Below are 18,004 nucleotides of genomic sequence, written 5' to 3' on the forward strand. Positions count from 1 at the left end.
CCTTCTTTACATACCGTTTCTTTGCCTGACGCCAAGTACATAAACAAAAAACACACGTATAGAGGACGGGGACACACACATATATGCATATATATCTCTGCGTGCGTGCACGGATCCCGGGGAGGCGGTGGGGTCATAGCACCGCGAAGAGGACATCGACGCCGAGCAGTTGATACATCCGCGAGATGACGCCGTCAGCGCGGCTGATCCACGCAAAGGTTGCGTCATTCCCCGCCGCCCCCTCGCGCGGTGCAGTGTCCACCTCCAGCAGCAGCTCTATAAAGCGCTGCAGCAAGTGCCCCGCCCGCGCCGGCTCGCCGCACAGAATGTGCACGAGACCCACCTTCTGGCGCCGTGGCTGCTGCTCCTGCGGGCAAGATCCCCACCCCACACGCGGCGCAGCCCCATTGCGTGTTCCTTGGCCCGCCTTCTCCTGCATGCGCAGCCCCTGGTAGTAGTTCAGCACGTAGTTAAAGCTTGCAATATCGGCGGTGGCAATAAAGTCAAAGTAGCGTACCCCAGAGCGGGCGAGGAAGACCTCGGACTGAACAAACCCGCAGCTAAAGCCTGTGTATGGGATAATGCGATCCTTTACCTCGGCCACCGGCCCACTCGCGTCCGCGCCGGTGCCCAAACTCGCACGAAGGTTTTCATCCCCACGAAGAAGCGACTCCGCGGCAAGCAGGACCTTGTCATCCTGGCTTCCCCCCGACGACGGCTCTGCTGCCGCCAGCTGCACCTTTCGTGTCCCACTAAGGCTTGACCGAGGCGCCTCTCGCTGCCGCTTGGCGTCCGTTGTGCTGGCACTGAGCAACAGATAGTTGCGCAGCTGTCCACAGCGAAGTGTGAGGTGTGCGAACAAGGTGGCCGCGGTGACGGTGCTGGTCGGGTCGCCACCGTCCACAATGTGCATGTGGTAGCGAAAACCTGCCATGACCGTGGGGGTGGTGTGGGAGAGTCGTCCAAGGGAATCTGCCTTCGTCCGTCAGGCAGCCGTGCGGTGTGGGGGGAGGTGGTCGCCGGTGAGTGAGCGGGTTGACCCGGGCAAAGACGCACGACGACAACAGCAACGGGAGCAGCCACCACTGAAACTGTTGTTTTAGTATTACTTACTATCACTGCCACCACTATTAGCAGTACTTATCCCTCGCCGAGTTCAGACGAAGAGAAAGAGAAAGAAGGGGAAAAGAAGAAGAAGAAGGGAGTGTGCCTGCAAACGCATCGGCAGCGTCAGTCCCCCACCCAACAGACACACACACACACACACACAGAGGAAGAGAGAGAAACGAAGGCATTCCTCCCCGCCGGCAACGTCAACGAGACGCGGACATACGAGCAAGTATACAGCTAGCCGCACATGCTTCTTACTCACTGCGGTGGCTCGTCTTGACGCGAGGGTAGCGATACAATGAGCGGAGCGCGTCGCTCGCCGTTCTCGCCAAGGGAGGGCAAGACGGGGTTGCCTGCTTCCGCCGCCCCTGAAGACGCGGGCTCCGAGCGGTGGGACGTATTCAAGTGTGGGGCAGCCGGGCTCATCTTCCTCCCGGAGCCGCCGGTTTTTGGAAGCAGCACCTCCGCGAGGTTTCCTTGCGACGGCGAGGCCGTCGCTGCAACGGCGCCCCCTGCGACTGCACCAGACACCTCGCACTTGTACATGAGCGCCGTTTTTGCCGCCTCTAACTTCTCATTCACGGCGTGGAGCGATTCTCTGTGCCGCCGCCAACGCCTTATTTGCCTCATGCACTTCCGCCTGCAGGGCTGCAAGCTCCTCACGCACGACAGCCGCAACACCCCGCTGTATGTCAATTTCTTTGGCGCAATCGGCGCAGGCATCTTCATCCACCTGTATCGCACTCAGCACCCCATGCGTACCGCAACGGATAGACGCAAATGCCTTCTGGTCCTCGTCCTGCCTCTGTCTTTGCCGCATGAAGGCTTCTCTGGATGTTTGCAGGGCCGACTGCGCCACGCGGAGCTCCTCGTCTTGCCGTTCTCTTTGGCGTGTCGCCTCTGCCTCCTCTTCCTTCACCAGGCGAAAAAGCCGTCGAAGTCGCAGCACCTCGTGCTCCACGCCATTTTGGCGCTCCGTGGTGCGCTCTAGTTCCTCATGGAGGAGCGTTGTTTGCAGCGCCGCGTCTTCGATGGACCGTTTCGCCTCGTCTGTGCGCCTCCCGGCTTCGCTCCGCAGGGCCGCCTCTCGCTCAAGACTCTGCCTCAACTCATGAATGCGGGCTTGGTGCCTTTGCAGCTCTTCCGTCGCCGCCGCTTCCTGGCGCCGCCGCTCCTCACGCTGGGACCTCAGCACGACCACTTTTTCCTGCAGCAGCGCAATGGCGTCGTGGAGGGCGACACCGTCCTCCGCCAGCGACGTCTGTTCATCCTGCAGCCTCCCTATCAGCGCGTGCGCCTCCTCCAAGGCATCGTCCTGTCGCAGCAGCTGCTGCTCCGCCTCGCCAAGGAGGCAGGCAAGCTGGGCGTCCTTCTGGTCCGAGAGCTGAATGAGGGAGGCGAGGGACGCCGCAGTGTCCGCCCCTGCCCTGGCGAGAACGTCACGCACGACGCCAACTGCCTCCGTCACGGGCAGATTGTCCAGCCACTCCAGCGCGGGGTAGTCCGCCTCCGCCGGTAGCCGCACGCGAGCCGTGACGGGGCCGAGGGAGGCGTCCAGGGCGGCGGCGACCTCAGTGTACTCTGTCGGGGATCTAATCGGGCTTGTTCTTGCAGTTTCCTCTCGCTGCGGCAGCATCGGCAGCTGCTGCACGAGCTCCAGGAACTCGCGAAGCGATGGCAGCAGTCGTAGCTTCCAGTTAAACGTCGCCTCGCGTAACAGACGCCAGAGGCGATCGTCCCAATTCTGCACATCACCAGCGCAAACCGTCAAGGAGGACACTGCCACTCCGGCCAATTTCTCATCATTCAAGCTTTTCAGCACAGCCTTCTGGAGCTCCCAGAGTTCTTCCAGTTGCTCCTTGTAACCCACTTTCGGCTGTCCCTGTCTCTGGCGCTGGTGCGACGTTGCGGCTGCGCCGAAGCGAGACTGCCCCAGACTCTTCACCGCAAGGGAGTCAGCAGCGGTACACTGACGGGGCTCTCGGTACACCTCTACCTGCCGCCGCATACTCTGCAACTCCCGCATGCGACGCCGAAACGCCTCTGCATTGCGGCGCTCAAGCCCGCGCAGCTCCTGAAGACTCTGCTTGGCCACCTCAATTCGTCGCTTGAGCTGCACCACTTCCGCCGTCTCTTGCATCGGACGGTACGCCGCCTTCGAAGGAGGAGCAAGGCGGTTTGGTGACACACCTTCGTGGCCGCCCCCACGCTCTAGCAGTTGCTCCGCGCGATGCTCTTGTGGGGTCGCGTTGTCCATCACGAGCGCCGCAGCAACCTCGTTGCTCCAGCGCGTCTCGGGTGTCTCTGGCACGGGCGAGTGGCGGGCCCCAGCGGGATTCGCAAGCGGCACCGCGTCGCCGGTGCGTTGCACTTCACGCTGCAGCCGTTCCCGTTGCTTCTGCAGGCGTCGGTTTGCGAGCACCTGCCGCCCCCACGCGATCAAGGCGGATGCCTCATCCATTTTCGCTGTCATTTTTGTAGTTTTTTTTCTTTTCTTTTGCAGCGGCTGGTGGTGCCGAATGAACCCCACGACGCCGCGCCCGTCCGCTCGGCGCCACGGCAGCCCACGCACGCACGCACTCGCACCCCCGACGCCTTGCCGGTCTGCCGGGCTGCGCCGCCGCCGCCGCCAGGCCCGCAGAGCAAAATCGACGCCACGGGAGCCAAAAGGCCGTGCGCCGCGTTGGCGGGGGGAAACAACAAAAAAACAACCAACAACAACAACAACAAAGAGAAAAGAAAAAAGAGAGGAAAAGAGCAGTCGGAGAGAAGAGGAAAGAGGGGAGCGAAGGGCGGGGGAGGGGCGTCGTCAGCCGCGGCCGCCAGCGCAGTAATACGTACGTACGTGTGTGTGTGTGTGTGTGTGGTGGGTGGGAGGCAAGGCCCAGTCGTCTGCGGCGCCGGCAGGAGAGGCAGCGGGAAACAAGACAACAAGAACAAAAAAGAGAAAAAAAACAGAAAAGAAAGAAAAAGAAGAAAAAAGTGGAATCAAATGTGGGGACACACAAATACATTGCTTGCCGCAGACCGCTCGCACCGCAACTGGGCCGTCGTCGCGAGAGAATAAGTAGTAAAAGGAATCTAACGGGGGAGGGAGAGAGAAAAGAAAGAAAGAAAAAACAAAACAGAAGAAACAGAAGCAGAAACAAAAAAAGAAAAAGGTAGGGAAAACAACAACAACAAAAACAAAACAGACACAACCCGCCAAGCAAAGGCATCGTCAGCGTGGAAGAGTGTCTCTCTCACTCTATGCCTCTGCCTCCCCTCCCTCCCCTCTTTGGTTTTGTTTCCGCTTCTGCGCCATTTCCCGCGTGTTGTGTCCCCTCGGCGAGGCAGGCCTCGGCGCACAATGGGGAAAGACGAACAACACAACAGCAGACAATACTTCTCCCTCGATGGCTCCAACGCGACTTCGCATGAGTTGCACGGAGCACAACATCTTGCCCCCCCTCCTCCCCTCCCCCAAACCACACTGAGAGACATGTCGCCGCCCTCCCAACCATCCCTCCCCCCCACACACACACAGCGTGTTTTTTTTTGTTTGGCTCGCCCCCTCTCTCTTGTTGCTCCGTCCCTCCGACCCCCCTCCAAGCTAAGGCACCCTCGTTTTCCATTCCTCTCTTTTATTCTCAGTCGCCGCCTGCCTTTGCCGTTGCATGCACACATGTGTATGTGCATGCGTGTGTGTGTGTGTGTGCGTGGGAGGAGCGGAGGCACTTTGATCCTCGCCGCGTCGTTTACTGCGCCTGGCGGAATGTTTCTCCTCCTGCTGCGTGCGTGGCCGCCGTGCGTCCGTTTGCCTCCCGCCCACACTTTTTATTCCCCCCCATTTTGTTCCTCTTACTCTTTATTCCTGGCGCACGCCCGCCTCCCTCCGCCGCCGCCGCCAGGCTCACCGCGACGCCCCACGCGCCGGAGCGACACACACACACGCACACGCACACGCCGGGAGGGGGCGGGGGGGAAAAAAAAAGAGAGGCGCCGGGTTTTATTTACACGCATCTCTGCGAGGGCAGACGGGTGGGCGCAAGTGTGCGGCTGCGGAAATACACGCACACGCAGCGCACACCTGTTAAAACAGCGCCGCCGACGTGTTCTCCCCCAACGCCCTCCCCAACGCGCCTGCGGACACACGCCCGCGGGTCCACAAACGCAAGCCATTAAAAAAGGAAGCAGCCGCAGAAGCCCCAATGACACACGCACACACAAAACACAATCACAGCAAAAAGAAAAACAAAAGGAAAAAAAAAGAAAAAGAAAAAAACAGAGTTGCAGCCAAAGCGAATGATGTGGCATGATAACTTAAAAATGAAGTTTGTTTACTCCTTTTCGTTATGGTCCTCTCTCCAGTGCGCCCGCCGCTCTCCCTCGCGCTTCCCTTCCTTCTCCACCTCCGTCCGCCCCATTTTCACTCTTTCGTTGGTGGCCTCCCCTCCCCCTCCCTCGTACGCACGGCGTGTTGTCTGCTGCGCCCCCGGAGCCCACGCGCACGCGCACCTTTTTTTCCCACCACCGCCACCACCACGAGTGGCCCCCCGGTGCGCGGGCGTCGCTGACTCGCCGGCCCCCACCCCCTCCGTCGATGGGCAGGAGACGTCCCACAACAGTGGCGGCGTTATAAGTTCTGGGCCTCGGGTGAAACATTCAACAAACAGTAATGACAAGAACACACACAAACACACACACACACACAAAAAAGGGGAGGGGGATGCTCCCGCATATTTTAATCATTGCTACTGCAAATTCAACACGCCAAACACACACACACACACACAAGAATGCACAACCGGTTGTTACCAAAAACAAAAAAAACAACAACAAACAAAAAAAACACACACAAACAAAACAAAACAACTGTTGCCATGCGTGTAAGTGTTTTGCCTCATATTAATATATGCTACTCCGCAGAGAGGAGGCCCAAAGACACACGCACAAACGCAGCACAAATATCATGTCTTTCGCCTTTTCCTCCTCTTTTCATTTGTGTGTGTGTCCTCCCTTTTCCTCATTTTTGCTTCTTGTTCTATCCCGTGCGTCGGTCTGTCTGACTGCCTGTCCTTTTGTAATGCATGCACGCACATATGTATATATTGCCTCCCGCGCCTACTTTAGCTTGTCAAGCATGGCGGCGTCTTTCTTGCCAGCCGTTCCGTAATTCTTCGTGAGAAGCGTCTTAAATTTGTCCAGTTGATCCCTCGTCGCGTTGAGTGAGCGGAGTGCCTTGACAAACAGCAGGAAGCTGTTCTCCGGGGTGCGGTCGAGGGCCCGCCAGGTGACGTAAACCTCCTCCAGCAGCAGATGCAGCTGCTTCGTGTTCACCAGCTTCTTCACCGCCTCCTTGTACTCCCGGCAGAGGGCCTCCACGTCAAAGCGCACAAACGTGAAAATGGCGGAGATCATCGAAAAGGCCAAATGCGGGGTCTTTCCAAGGGAATTGGTGCACATGAAGACGTCTCTCGAGTCCACCTGCTCACAGAAGTGGTAAAAGTAATCCACGTCGGAGTCGTATTCGCTAAGCTGCTTAAGGATGTCCTCGGAGTCGTCCGCGGCGTCGCCGGAGAGCAGCGGGGGCGTGTAGCGCAGCAGGGCGGGAAGGACGCGGAAGCGCGACCGCGCGTCTGTCTCCACCGCCCCCGGGGTCTCGCTCTGCAGCTTATGCACCTCCCGCACCATGTCGACCAGCGTCTCCCGGCTGGCCCCGTTGTCCACCAGCAGGTTAAGGAACTCCGTGTGCAGCGACGGCGGAAACACGTCGCGGCCACCCTTCACCACAACTGCCCAATTACTGAAGTACCTTGGGACATCTGTGAAGAGGTCCTCCCGCACCGCATCGCGCAGGTGATTGAAGAGCGCCTTCCGCACATCCTCCACGGGAAGCACGCGTTTGTTTGCCAGCTCCTCAAACAGCTCACCAAGCCTGGCACGCTGCTGCACGCAGCGCGTGGTGGTCATGTAGCGATGGATCACCGAGGTACAGTACACAATGCGTGTCTCCTCGGGGATGTCGGCGAGCAGCGTCAGCACCTCCTCCGCGCTACTCGTGACGAAGAATTTATCCATCGCCGCCCAGAACCCATCCCGCGACGGAATTGGATTCATTGGGGGCGCTAGTACTAATTTATTCCGAGGTGGCTGCGGCGCCTCGTGCCGCCGCTCATTGTCGTTGTCGTGTGAAGACGCCGCCTTGGCACCAAACGGCGGCTCCCAATTGTTGTCTATCGTCTCTACAGTGTTGAGTAGCAGAAACTGCATGCGTCGCTGGGGGTGCGTGTGCATGAGCTCCTCCATCACAGCACGAAACTTGGGCACAAATTCCTGGCCCTCTTTTGAAAAGCTTTTGCCACATGTCAGGAGGAGGTTCATAAAGTGAATCAGCTCGTAGTCCGCCGGGAACCGTCGCTTGCGCTCGGTGCCGTAGAGAAGCCACTCAAGGACATGCAACACTACCTTCTCACGGACAAGGCCGTGAGTAAACAAAAGCCCCAAGAAGTTAATATTGGCCTTCTGTTTTCCCGCAAATATTAGTCGACGCTGCTCAGCCTCCTCCTCTGGCAGCTTTGCTATTTCTCGCTCCAGCTGCGCCTGTGCTTCTTCGGAGTTTTCAAACGTACTCTGGCACTGCCGGATAATCGCATTGCGAATTAGGCGTCCTGCCGGTTCCCCCTCGCCAATGTCGTTGATGAGCGCGACCACCAATTTCACGTAGTACGGCACGAAAATACTGTCCTCCGGCTGGATGGACTTGTTGAAGATGACCTGAATGACTTCTTGAATTTCCTTGTCGGTGGACTGGCGGATTGGGAGGTTGGTGAGCTCCTTTTTCATCGCCTGCAGGTTGCCCTCGCCCACCCTTCCCAGAATACCGAGCACCTCGTTGTGCAGCTTACGCTCCTTCATCACCTTGGAGGGAATGGACTCGCCCCTGAAAAGGCTCTCACGAGAGAGAATATGCTCCGGCCTACTGTCCTTGTTCTCCGGCATCTCCTTCCATAACTCCTTGACGAACTCAAGAACACCTTTTGGCGGCGCCTCCTTTGTGTGCTGGAATTTGACAAACTCCGCTATGTCGTAGATGCGGTCGGCCGGGTTACTAGACGCCGGGGGCCCGGTCGGCTGCGGGGGCGCCGCCCGATCAAAGAAGTTCGACTGGGAAGGCGGCAGCGACGGTGGGCGGTCGCCGCCGGGGCGTGGTGGACAACCACGGAACCCCCCGAGGGTGCGGTTTGGCACGCGCTGAAACGGCTGCTGCGGGTGCGAGAGGGGCGCTGAACCGATACGGGGCGGCACATTTGACATGGTCTGGTGATCCATGGATGGGCGCCGCTTCACGCACAAACACACACAGACACACGCAGCGAGCGAACGAGGAAGTGGGAGAAGCCCGGAATTGATTACACCTCTATTCGATCACGCCCCTTGTACTTCTTTCCCCGTTTCCCTCTTTTGCGCCTTTATTCCGATTTGTTCCTTCTCTGATTCTCAGAAAAAAAATAATAATAATAATTAAATGACAACGACAACGGCGAATACCCCGGTGCTCTGAAACGTTAAAGCCCCGTAACCCTCCTCCGCCCGTGTGCGTATGCTTCTATTGCTTTCCAATCCTCTTGCTGCTTGCGTGTGACTGTGGCTTCCGCGGGCTCCCCTCTTTTTCTTTCTTTTCCTCGAGGAGTCTCTCGATGCTCGCTTATCTTATTTTAGTTGTTGCTTTCCGCACGCCTCACGCGAAGTGGGAGCTGCTCTTCACGCACGCAGCCACCTCCTGCTTTGCGGTCTGCACCCCCGTCCCCCACGGCTTCTTACCTTCCCCTTAACGACGATACGGCGAGCCCCCAGTTACGAAAACGAAAAAAATGGGGGCGCGAGAGTTCCGAAGATTTTTTGCCTTTGTTCTTGTTATTGTTATTGTTCTTCTTTCTTTTTTTTTCCGCCCGGCTGCTGCCTTGCCTCGAAGCCGCTTCTGGGGCTGTCACCGCTGCTGACGGCTCGCCCCTGCTCTCACCTGCGTGTGTCGCACCCACGCCCGCCCGTCCCTCTCCTCCTCTCCCTCTGCAGGCGCCCACCCTCCGCTTGGATCCCACAGACGCGTAAAAATGCCTGTGGTGGCTGCCCGCTTACTTCCCCGTGCTTGGACGCCGCCGCCGCCGTTAATGTTATGCCTTGCGCCCCTTTTGTTTTTTGTTTTTGTGTTTGCCGCCCTGCCGCTTCCCTTCTCCCCTGCTGCTGCCCGGGGTATCGGCCAGCGTAATAACGAATGGGACGGGGGCCTTCCTTGCCTGCGCCTCTCTCCTCTCACCTCCTTTTGTCTTCCTTTACCTTTTTTTTGTTTTCTCTTTCTTTTTTTCCTTGCTTTGTTTTCTCTCGCCCCTTCTGCCTTTACTCCCTCTGCTCAGAAGCTTCCTTTCTGCACCCTCGCCTGCCCTCCACCGTGCCGTGGGGTCCTCTCCCTCCCTTGCGTGTTCCTCTGCAGTTTACGGCCCTCGGCCCTCTCCCCGCGCTCTCGCCGCCTGTGGCACAAACAGGCACAGAAATATATGTATATATTTATATAAATATATGCGTGCGTGCGTGCGTGCGTGTGTGTGTGTATGTCTAGCTAAATGCGTGAAAATATTGTAGCCAAATCGATGCTTGCGTGTGCGGCTGCGCGGCTGAACCTCCTCGATTTTCCTACAAAACCTACCGATAAAACCACGCCAACGAAGAAACAACCCCAACAACAGCAATAAAACAAGACAGTAACTAAGAAAAACAACACGATGCTTGAAGAACGAACATACATACAGACATATATAAGCACAAACAGGCAAAACAGGAAAGGAGAGGCTGATGAAAAAAGAACGGCCAGAGAGAGGGAGAGAATGAGACACGCATACTATTTACATGCAAGTATTTGTTGCTGGCGTTCACATAGAAGCGGAACCCTGTTGGAGTCTCGCCCACGCAAAAGGCTATATATATTACAGCTGCAGAAAGGCGCGTCCGGCGCGGGGCCGCAAGCCACGCCAAGGCCGCCAGTCCAAGCGTCCCACGTAAAGAAGTGTTTTCGCCCGTTTCTTCGGTGTGCTCTTCCCCGCCCCCTTTTGCTGTTGTCGCTGCGCCTGTGAGTAGAGACATGCCTCAGAGACTGGCACGGAGCTGCACAGCCTGGGCGGGGGAACACCAGCGGGAGTTGCTACTGCTTGAGAAGGAACATCAGAACGGAAACGAAGCTGTCAAACGCCACGGGCTCCTCGGTGTGCAGCTCCACGTACCGCCAAAAGAAATTGCGGTGGTCGTCCATCCACAGCAGCTGGACGGCGGGACTACGGTCATACAACGCAAGCACCTCCTTCCGCGTGAGTTCTCCGTTCTCGGAGTAGTGCTTCAAGGCCACGTAGAGCGCGCGCAGGCGAACTGGCGTCGTCACCAGCAGCGAGACGTCCTCCGCCTCGATCACCGGCAGCATCCCGCGCGCCGTGGCCGTGAGCGCATCGGCAGCCGAAAGTCGCGGCAGTGGGGAGCGGGGTTCCAGCAAGCTCTGATGAAGCGGGGTTGCGCCCAGTTTGTTCTGTGGCGAGAACGGCTGCTGTCCCAGGACGACGGAGGGCGACAGCCGGCCCCTCCCCATCGGCTCTTCCACTGACCCCGACAGGGTGCGGGGGAACAACTGCGGCTCCGCCCTCGCCTCAATCGGCCGTGCCGGGGCAATAACGTTGCGCGTCGCCTTCTCCAAGGCATGCTCGCGCAGCAGCAGGTCCAACTCACGCGCGCGGAGCAATTTCGCACGCGTCATCAGCTCCATCTGCTCCTGCGCAAGCCGCTGCTCTAGCTGTTCTGCCTTCTGCTTCCACGCCTCACTGTCACCCGGCTGACCACGCCGCGCATTGCCGTCCGCCTCCCCCTTTTCCCGCGCCTGCCCTGGCCCGGGCTCTCCCGTGTAGTACGAGACGTGCGCCTGGGGGTTGGTCTCCTCAATACGTAACACCGCAGCGGGCTTCACTGGGCCACGGTGCGAGGGGTGGCATGCGACACTCACCAGCTTGCAGTAGGGACGCACAATCGCAGGGACTCCACTGATCTGCTCATCATTCTTGACGCCACCGGCCTCTGGCATGGCGGTATGGGCACGGACGTCCGCTGTGGAGTAGCGGGTTGAAAAGCCAAAGACGACAGAGATGCAGTGACTCGCCTCCGCCAAGTTGGAGGCGGCGTAAACGGCGTTGCGCACCAAATCCGTTCCGAGGCGTGCCCGGAGGCTGTACGGTGCGGCACGGCGTGCGTCCATAGGGTTTTCCGGGCCGACAATCTCCAACAGCTTCTCTACGGCATTGTGCCTGGAGAGCTCCACCGCCAAGCAGGTTCCCCCGAATGCGAGGTGGCGCACGTGCTCTTTGAGGAGCTCCTTGTAAGACATTACCTCGATCATCGTGTTTTTCAACACCACCCCGGTCGCCAGACGACGCTCAGGCTTCTGCTCCTGCTGCATTCGGCTGTCCCTGCGTCCGCCATCCTGCGCCCTCTCGCTTCCGTTCGCCGCCCGCTGCTCATCGGCGACGTTTGGTAGTCCGGCGTTGACTCCCTCGTCCTCGGCGTGCCGGCTTGTGAGACGAAGAATCTCCGCGATGATGCCCTGATGCGTCTCCTGGCTGCGGTGACGCTTGATGTCGCCGGCACCCGCGCCGCTGCTCGCGCTGCTCCGGCCGCTATTGCTGTTGCCGCCTTCCTCACCGCCGGCGGCAAAAGCAGCCTCGCCGCCGCCGCGGCTGGGGCGGCCCCGCTCCGCCGTACCCTTCCGCCGTCTGGGCAAGAAGGTGTTGTCGTTCAGCGGGGTCGATTTGGGGCCACTAAATATTTTGTCCACGCCGCCGCGCTCGGCGTACCTGCGCCTCCGCACACTCGGAAACGTGCTTGCAAGCTCCTCCGCCAAGGCGGGGGTGATGATGAAGGACTTCGCCATGACCTGAAACCCGGCGTCGGAGACGGTTTGCAGAATGTAGCGGTGGTGCTGCTCGGCGTCCGGCTTGCAGAGCAGGAAGGTGTGCTCCACCACAAGTGTGGTGTGGGGCTTTGACGCCCCAATGTACATCCCCTCCGCCCTCCACTCCACTCCAGTCGCCGCCGCCGCTACGATTACTGGGGACTGCCACTACGCGTACCCACCGTTGAGGTTCCCTCCTCCTTCGCGTGCTCCTTTGGGTGCGAGGACGTGCAGCGGGGAAGTGAAGACGCAGGCGTGTCGCCGCCGCCAGCGCTCGCCGCAAAGGCACAAACACACAAAAAAAAGACACGCAGGCGCAGCGCAAGACGCAATGACCACACCAACGCGGCAGAACAGACGAGGGAGGGGCGACGGACAACGGACGAAGAAAGAGCGTGCGAGCGCAAAAATTCAGGTGGAGCAAAACCCACAAAAGAGGGGAAAAACAGGGGCACGAGAGCAAACTTACAAAGCAACGCACCCACCCACACACCTACGCCCAGGCACACAGAAAGAGAGAAAAAGGCAAAACAAAACAAAACAAAACAAAAAAAGAAGAGAAATATACGCTTCGGAGAAAGTCCTGCCCTCCCCATATATATATATATATAGTTTCCTGTACGGAGGAAATGAAAAAACCAGCGAGGTCCAACCGTGCGGCTCAGCCCGCCCAACGTGCCCACCCAAGCCAGACACATTTAACAGCAGCAACCAAAACACAGTAGCAACACAGAGAGGCGTTCGACGACAGCCCGGGGCCCCGGTGCCAACACGGACGCTGCAACAAGCTTTAGGATTCCCCGCAACCTCCGACTACCCCCTCCCTCCTCTGCGCGCGGAGGGCATTGTTCAAGGGGAGTGAAGGTTAAAAAGAGAAACCAAGAAAGTAACAAAAAACTGTGCGCCCGACGGGGCACTTCGCCGCGGTCTCTCGCTAGAAAATGACCAAACAACGTCTAAGGGACACACTCGTTACGAGCGAATCTGCCTCGCATTTCTTTGCCCTCAGCGCAGCGTACACCTCCTTCCAGGCGTTTCTACAAAACACAGCCGCCACAGGATGGTACGTCGTCACATCCTGCACATCTTTTAATTCGTTTATTCCTGTTTTTTTTCCCCACCGCTTTCCTGCCTTTTTTTTTTTTCAATGAACTTATCGTGTCGTTCTCTTCTTCGCGTCGCGTCGCGTCGCCGCCTTCTCCTCGTCGCAGCGGCCCCGCTACGGCAGCTGCGTCATGCCGCCCGAGCGCCCCTTAATGCCGTCAAGGATGCCCTTGTCAATGAAGTTTATAATGCGCTGCTGCGTGGAGGCGTAGTTAAATCCCATTGCAACACTTGCCATGATTTCCGCCACGAGTTCGGCCACGTGGGAGCCGCACTGCGTGCTTGCCAGCGCCTGCTTCGTGTGGCAGAGGTCCACCACCACGTCGTTCATGCCCATTGTGATGGCGGTGAGGACGAGGGCGAGGATCGAGATGACCTCGTGGGCGTAGTAGAGCGGCAGCTGCGGTTGCAGGCGGTGGACCAGCACCGAGAGGAACGTGGCCAACACAAGGAGAATAAAGGCGATAATGCCCGCCGCGTAGCGCGCCAGCACACCGCCACCCTCCTTCATAATCGACACCGACCACGTCACGATGAGAATAAGCATCGCCGCACAATTAAAGACAATAAAGAAGAGGTTAATTCTACTTAGCAAGAGTGCCTTGACATTGGCCTGGTGAATCTGCTGCAGAACCGCCTGCATCTTTCCACAAGGCTTCGCGTGTTTGCCCCTGTCCTTCCTAACCTTGCCTGTTACCTTTCCTTCCTTAGCTAGCTCGTGCTAGTAATATACACGTCAATATCCGCTATTGCGTTGCTCGCGCCTTTTGCGTTGCTGAATGACGTGGCGAGAGTGAAGGACGGAGTCAAAAGGCAGCGCTTCTACGCTAATGTGCGTGTGTGCCTGCAGTAACACAACAGCCACAACCACAACAAGACGCGGACAAAGATAGCGAGGAGGAGTAGGAGTAGGAGGAGGGTGAGAGGCGGTGCGTGTCTTGCGCATCCCCCACACCAGCAACGTAAGAAGCGAACACACTAAAACCCTCAAACAAAAAATAGAAAAAACAAACAAACAAACAATAGACGCAAACGCCAAATCAAATCTGTTAATGTGTGCTTGTGTGTGTGTGTGTGTGCCGGAAAGAGAGAGCGAGAGCGGCAGTCACACGACGGCACGTTAAAATCGTAGCAAGCAGAGGGAGCCAAAATAGAAGGTATATATATATATATATTTATAAAGGAATTACGGCGTGCATGAAAGCAGTCGCCTTATGCCTGTCTGTTTTTGTAGCTCAAAGGCGCGCCGTAGCTCTGCGTACTGCGCCGCACTGAGAGTATCTGCTCCAAAGCGCGGCGGCACGTGGCGCACGTACTCCCCAAGATACAACTCCGGTGGCGGTGGCGTTCCACACTTCTCCAGCGCATAGCCCGTGCGGAGGGACTCCATGAGTTGCAGCTGCCGCGGAAACGGAAGACGCGGGTAGGTCATAAGAACATCACCGCGCAGCAGGTGGGGTACGTTGCCCAGGCTGCCCAATATATGCTGCGAGAGAGCCTCCAGCATATCATTCAGCGCCTCACACGACAGCTGGTCGCCAAAGGCGTCGAGGACAGGGGCGAGGAGGAAGAGTGGGTGGCGCCGCTGCCAGAGGCAGATGTTGTACAGCCGTCGGTAGTGCGTCGAAGATGAAGACGGGGGGAGAAGCGTTTTTGCCTGCGCCGCGGCGATCCACCCGCGCACGACGTCACGCAGCCCGCGCAGCACGGAGGCGCCGCGGGCAAGAACGGGAAGCGGCCACTCCACAAGCCGCGTCAGGAGCACCGCGGCCTCCCTGTCCTCCTCACCGGCAGGGCGGCGTCGTTTTTCCTCCGCAACAATGATCAACTGCCGCAGCGCCGCACAGGCGCGAGAGGCGGGGTGAAGGGCGATGCACCGCAGCCCCCAGGGGGATGGGCGGACGCCATGCAACAGCTCCAACGGATCTCGTTGCGTCATCTCGGCCCGCCGTTAACGACCCCCCCACTTTGCCTTATGTTTTGTTTTTGTTAACCCACCCCACCTCCCACTCACGCTGTGGCGGCAATCCGACGCCCCCGCGTCCCAAGCCGCGCCTTCTGCAAGCAGACGCATGTGCGCAACGGCGCCAGCGACCAAACAAAAAGGAGGGAAGAGGGGCTGCAAAAGGGAAGTAAAGAAGGCTCAAGCAAACACACGACACGGTGCAAAGTGCCGGGGAACAAGGTGCCCCCCCCCCCCTGCTGAGAGAGAAAAAGACGCCTTAAGGCACCGCACAGCAGAATACAACAAGAGCTCCAGCCATTAGCATCAGGTATGCAGGTATGCATACATATATGTAAACGCATACGCGCCACGTCAACATTCTCCACGGCTCACTTAGGTAACGGTGACGCTAATCTAAACGAAGCACAAATGCCGCTGCGGAGAGACCGAACTGGCAGCGACAGGGCACGTACGGTGGCGTGGGGCAGTCGTCGTCGCTCTCATCCCCGGCCTCCTCTACGGAAAGTTCACTTTCCTCCACCTGAAAGCACCTTTCCGAATCCTCAGGCAGAGTTCCTCGCCTGTCGTGCTCCCCCGCCAAGTCCGTCTCGTCCGTCTGGGTGAGAAAGGGATTGTTGAGCTGCATGTCGCTCAGGCGTCCCTGGGGCGGCCACCACCCCTGGCCACCTTCCCTTACCTCTGCCTTGCGCCCTCCCTTGTGACGCCTGCGAGTGCCACTTGTGCCCGCAGAGGCGTGGAGCACGCGGTTCCGTTGGGAGGAGACGGGCCAAGAAGAAAAGACACAACCAAAAAAAAACGTAGGAGGGGAAACAAAAGTAGAATGAACGTTGTTCCGACAGTGGCGCGAGCAAAAGCTCTTTTTATTTTATTCACACGCAGGCAGGAACCACAAAAACAAAAACAAAAAAAAGGGAAAAGGAACGAAGAGAGGAAAACTACCTCAATCATGGAGCAGCACACCCAAAGCACGTGCATGGAAGAGAATAGTAGTAGTAATAATAATAGTAATAAAACACACGTATTCGGGTTGCAAATCACAGAAGATAAAAACTCCTGCATCTTCTGTAGCTGGCACTTTTTATTTTCCTCCTCTTCCACTTGAGGTCAGACCAAATCCATTCCCGCCTCCTTCCTGCACCTTTACAAACTTTATACCGTGCTTCTTATGGCTTCTCTTCGCAGTCGGAACTCGTTTCAGTTCCAACCCGCCCCCCTCACCTGCCCCCCGTTCGGAGTTTTTTTTTTATTTGTCTGTTCCCCGTTCCCCCTTCTCACACACGCGTTCCTCCAGTGCCTTACGAAAGCGTCCTATTTCTGCGCTTGAGTCGTGCGTGCTTTTGCTACGAGTGACGAGGAACGGCCGCCGCCTCAGAATGATGGGAAACGCACTCACCCCCTCCACCCCACAGCCCTCTGGCAGACACACACACAGACAGTTTTTTTTCCCACAAAACGCTACTCCATTCCTTTCTGCACCCCCCCTCCTTCCGCTGTCTCTCTCGGGGAAGAAAAGGCACATCAGCGGAGAACGAGGAGCTGAGAGGGAGAAAAGAAGCTCCAGGCACGGGCAAAGCGCAGGCACAGCCGCAAGCGTGAGAGCTTGACAGCGAAATATATATATATATATATATATGTGTGTGTGTGTGCCGAGAACCTTCTTTGTCACGACCGCTCTTCTTTTCGTGGTTGTACGTATTGCTTTTATTTACGAACATTCTATTCTCGTGTTTTTTAGTTTTTTTTCTTCCATTTCTTGCCGTTGTTTGCTCACCGCCCCGTTTTCACTCCGGTACCTCTATACTCGCCACACACCTGGCGCACACATTATATATTTTTCCTCGCGTTACTTTCCCACTCCTTTTTGTCACTGTTCCTCCTCGCCGGGACGGCGGTGGGGGCCGTGTCGGGGCGGAGGCGGCGGGGCACAGAACAGGAGGGATGCGGTGGCGGTCGCTTGATATTTTTTTTTTAATTTGCGGAGTGGGCGCGGAGCGTAAATAAATATTTCATAAAAAGTAACGTGTGTGTGTGTGTGTGTTTGCGCGTGGCAAAAATATGGAAATAAAGGGTGAGAGTTGTTAAGCATAACCCCGTGTTTCTGTTTGTGTATTTTTTTTTGGTGTCCTCCACGTTTTCCTTTAAAAAAGCTTCACTTAACTTCTTTTTCGGGGTTTTGTCGTTTTTGTTTTTGCCTTCTTCTCTTACACGGGCGCAGGCACCCCTCATTGTAGTTGTTCCGCTGAAACACGAACGCACGCATACACACGTACACACATACATACATATATATATATGTGTATATCTCTCTCTCTCTCTGTGGATCTACACGGCATCCACCCCCCACCCCCACTAGTCTGTTTTTTTTTTTTTCCTTTCTCTTCTCCGTTCGTTGATTTCGGTGTGTGTTCCCCCCCCCCGCTCCTTTTTGTAAGTTTATATTGAAACAAATTTATCCCACCGGTTTGCTGAAGTGATGAGAGGGGAGTATATATTATATATGTGTGTGTGTGTGCGTGTGGGGGGAGGGACCCGATGAAAGTGCGGGGTGGCTACTGATTGTTGTGGTGGTGGTGGTGGTGGTGCCCCGGGGCCGCCGCTGCGCATACCGCCCTCGCAGCCACTCCACCCCACTCCCTCCTCCTCCTCCAGGGACACCGTCGCCTCCAGTTTTTTGTTTCTTTTCGGTCGTTTCCTCCGGTGTCCCCCCTTGTCCATTATCTTCCTCCTCATGCCCACATTTTCCTCTAAAAGGCACCGGTGTGCGTCCACCCTGCGCCTGCGTCTCCCCTTCCCTCAGCTGCGTCCCTCAAACTTTTCCGCTCATCGACCTCGTTCCTTCTCGTTTGTTTGCTTGTTTGCATTAC

At 57.3% G+C, this 18,004-nt stretch overlaps 6 protein-coding genes across 6 annotated transcripts, besides 36 other annotated features; all 6 read right to left on the reverse strand.

Moving 5' to 3' along the window:
• Positions 1-133: 133 nt before the first annotated feature.
• Tco025E_00556 (uncharacterized protein) lies at positions 134-934 on the reverse strand (the record flags this gene model as incomplete). Its single annotated transcript, XM_029367496.1, has 1 exon — positions 134-934. The coding sequence occupies one exon, from the start codon at positions 932-934 to the stop codon at positions 134-136; it is 801 nt and encodes a 266-aa protein (XP_029232388.1).
• A 224-nt stretch (positions 935-1,158) lies between these two features.
• Positions 1,159-1,201: a sequence feature (GA-rich).
• Positions 1,202-1,239: 38 nt separating this feature from the next.
• Positions 1,240-1,270: a microsatellite.
• Positions 1,271-1,684: 414 nt separating this feature from the next.
• Positions 1,685-3,571, reverse strand: Tco025E_00557 (uncharacterized protein; the record flags this gene model as incomplete). The annotated part of the gene is made up of 1 exon (XM_029367497.1): positions 1,685-3,571. One exon carries the CDS (start codon positions 3,569-3,571, stop codon positions 1,685-1,687), a length of 1,887 nt encoding a protein of 628 aa, XP_029232389.1.
• Positions 3,572-3,637: 66 nt separating this feature from the next.
• Positions 3,638-3,705: a microsatellite.
• A 100-nt stretch (positions 3,706-3,805) lies between these two features.
• Positions 3,806-3,840: a microsatellite.
• Positions 3,841-3,892: a sequence feature (A-rich).
• A 63-nt stretch (positions 3,893-3,955) lies between these two features.
• Positions 3,956-3,983: a microsatellite.
• A 222-nt stretch (positions 3,984-4,205) lies between these two features.
• Positions 4,206-4,310: a sequence feature (A-rich).
• Positions 4,280-4,311: a microsatellite.
• A 464-nt stretch (positions 4,312-4,775) lies between these two features.
• Positions 4,776-4,811: a microsatellite.
• A 219-nt stretch (positions 4,812-5,030) lies between these two features.
• Positions 5,031-5,054: a microsatellite.
• Positions 5,055-5,333: 279 nt separating this feature from the next.
• Positions 5,334-5,374: a sequence feature (A-rich).
• Positions 5,375-5,616: 242 nt separating this feature from the next.
• Positions 5,617-5,635: a microsatellite.
• Positions 5,636-5,776: 141 nt separating this feature from the next.
• Positions 5,777-5,803: a microsatellite.
• A 54-nt stretch (positions 5,804-5,857) lies between these two features.
• Positions 5,858-5,885: a microsatellite.
• Positions 5,886-5,908: 23 nt separating this feature from the next.
• Positions 5,909-5,964: a sequence feature (A-rich).
• A 249-nt stretch (positions 5,965-6,213) lies between these two features.
• On the reverse strand, positions 6,214-8,421 carry Tco025E_00558 (putative eukaryotic translation initiation factor 4 gamma; the record flags this gene model as incomplete). Its single annotated transcript, XM_029367498.1, has 1 exon — positions 6,214-8,421. The coding sequence occupies one exon, from the start codon at positions 8,419-8,421 to the stop codon at positions 6,214-6,216; it is 2,208 nt and encodes a 735-aa protein (XP_029232390.1).
• Positions 8,422-8,436: 15 nt separating this feature from the next.
• Positions 8,437-8,464: a microsatellite.
• Positions 8,465-8,988: 524 nt separating this feature from the next.
• Positions 8,989-9,035: a microsatellite.
• A 392-nt stretch (positions 9,036-9,427) lies between these two features.
• Positions 9,428-9,468: a microsatellite.
• A 172-nt stretch (positions 9,469-9,640) lies between these two features.
• Positions 9,641-9,668: a microsatellite.
• Positions 9,669-9,816: 148 nt separating this feature from the next.
• Positions 9,817-9,867: a microsatellite.
• A 418-nt stretch (positions 9,868-10,285) lies between these two features.
• Positions 10,286-12,178, reverse strand: Tco025E_00559 (putative nucleoside diphosphate kinase; the record flags this gene model as incomplete). The annotated part of the gene is made up of 1 exon (XM_029367499.1): positions 10,286-12,178. The coding sequence occupies one exon, from the start codon at positions 12,176-12,178 to the stop codon at positions 10,286-10,288; it is 1,893 nt and encodes a 630-aa protein (XP_029232391.1).
• Positions 12,179-12,596: 418 nt separating this feature from the next.
• Positions 12,597-12,621: a microsatellite.
• A 43-nt stretch (positions 12,622-12,664) lies between these two features.
• Positions 12,665-12,681: a microsatellite.
• A 545-nt stretch (positions 12,682-13,226) lies between these two features.
• Positions 13,227-13,278: a microsatellite.
• An 11-nt stretch (positions 13,279-13,289) lies between these two features.
• On the reverse strand, positions 13,290-13,817 carry Tco025E_00560 (uncharacterized protein; the record flags this gene model as incomplete). The annotated part of the gene is made up of 1 exon (XM_029367500.1): positions 13,290-13,817. One exon carries the CDS (start codon positions 13,815-13,817, stop codon positions 13,290-13,292), a length of 528 nt encoding a protein of 175 aa, XP_029232392.1.
• Positions 13,818-14,068: 251 nt separating this feature from the next.
• Positions 14,069-14,104: a sequence feature (GA-rich).
• A 58-nt stretch (positions 14,105-14,162) lies between these two features.
• Positions 14,163-14,197: a microsatellite.
• A 30-nt stretch (positions 14,198-14,227) lies between these two features.
• Positions 14,228-14,253: a microsatellite.
• A 79-nt stretch (positions 14,254-14,332) lies between these two features.
• Positions 14,333-14,354: a microsatellite.
• A 6-nt stretch (positions 14,355-14,360) lies between these two features.
• Positions 14,361-15,113, reverse strand: Tco025E_00561 (uncharacterized protein; the record flags this gene model as incomplete). Its single annotated transcript, XM_029367501.1, has 1 exon — positions 14,361-15,113. One exon carries the CDS (start codon positions 15,111-15,113, stop codon positions 14,361-14,363), a length of 753 nt encoding a protein of 250 aa, XP_029232393.1.
• A 1,009-nt stretch (positions 15,114-16,122) lies between these two features.
• Positions 16,123-16,151: a microsatellite.
• Positions 16,152-16,698: 547 nt separating this feature from the next.
• Positions 16,699-16,732: a microsatellite.
• A 19-nt stretch (positions 16,733-16,751) lies between these two features.
• Positions 16,752-16,773: a microsatellite.
• A 245-nt stretch (positions 16,774-17,018) lies between these two features.
• Positions 17,019-17,064: a microsatellite.
• Positions 17,065-17,160: 96 nt separating this feature from the next.
• Positions 17,161-17,187: a microsatellite.
• A 197-nt stretch (positions 17,188-17,384) lies between these two features.
• Positions 17,385-17,433: a microsatellite.
• Positions 17,415-17,442: a microsatellite.
• A 196-nt stretch (positions 17,443-17,638) lies between these two features.
• Positions 17,639-17,658: a microsatellite.
• A 26-nt stretch (positions 17,659-17,684) lies between these two features.
• Positions 17,685-17,722: a microsatellite.
• Positions 17,723-18,004: the final 282 nt, after the last annotated feature.

The sequence above is a fragment of the Trypanosoma conorhini genome (assembly GCF_003719485.1).
Source record: "Trypanosoma conorhini strain 025E chromosome Unknown Tco_14.4_contig_00013, whole genome shotgun sequence".
NCBI classification, from domain to species: domain Eukaryota; phylum Euglenozoa; class Kinetoplastea; order Trypanosomatida; family Trypanosomatidae; genus Trypanosoma; species Trypanosoma conorhini.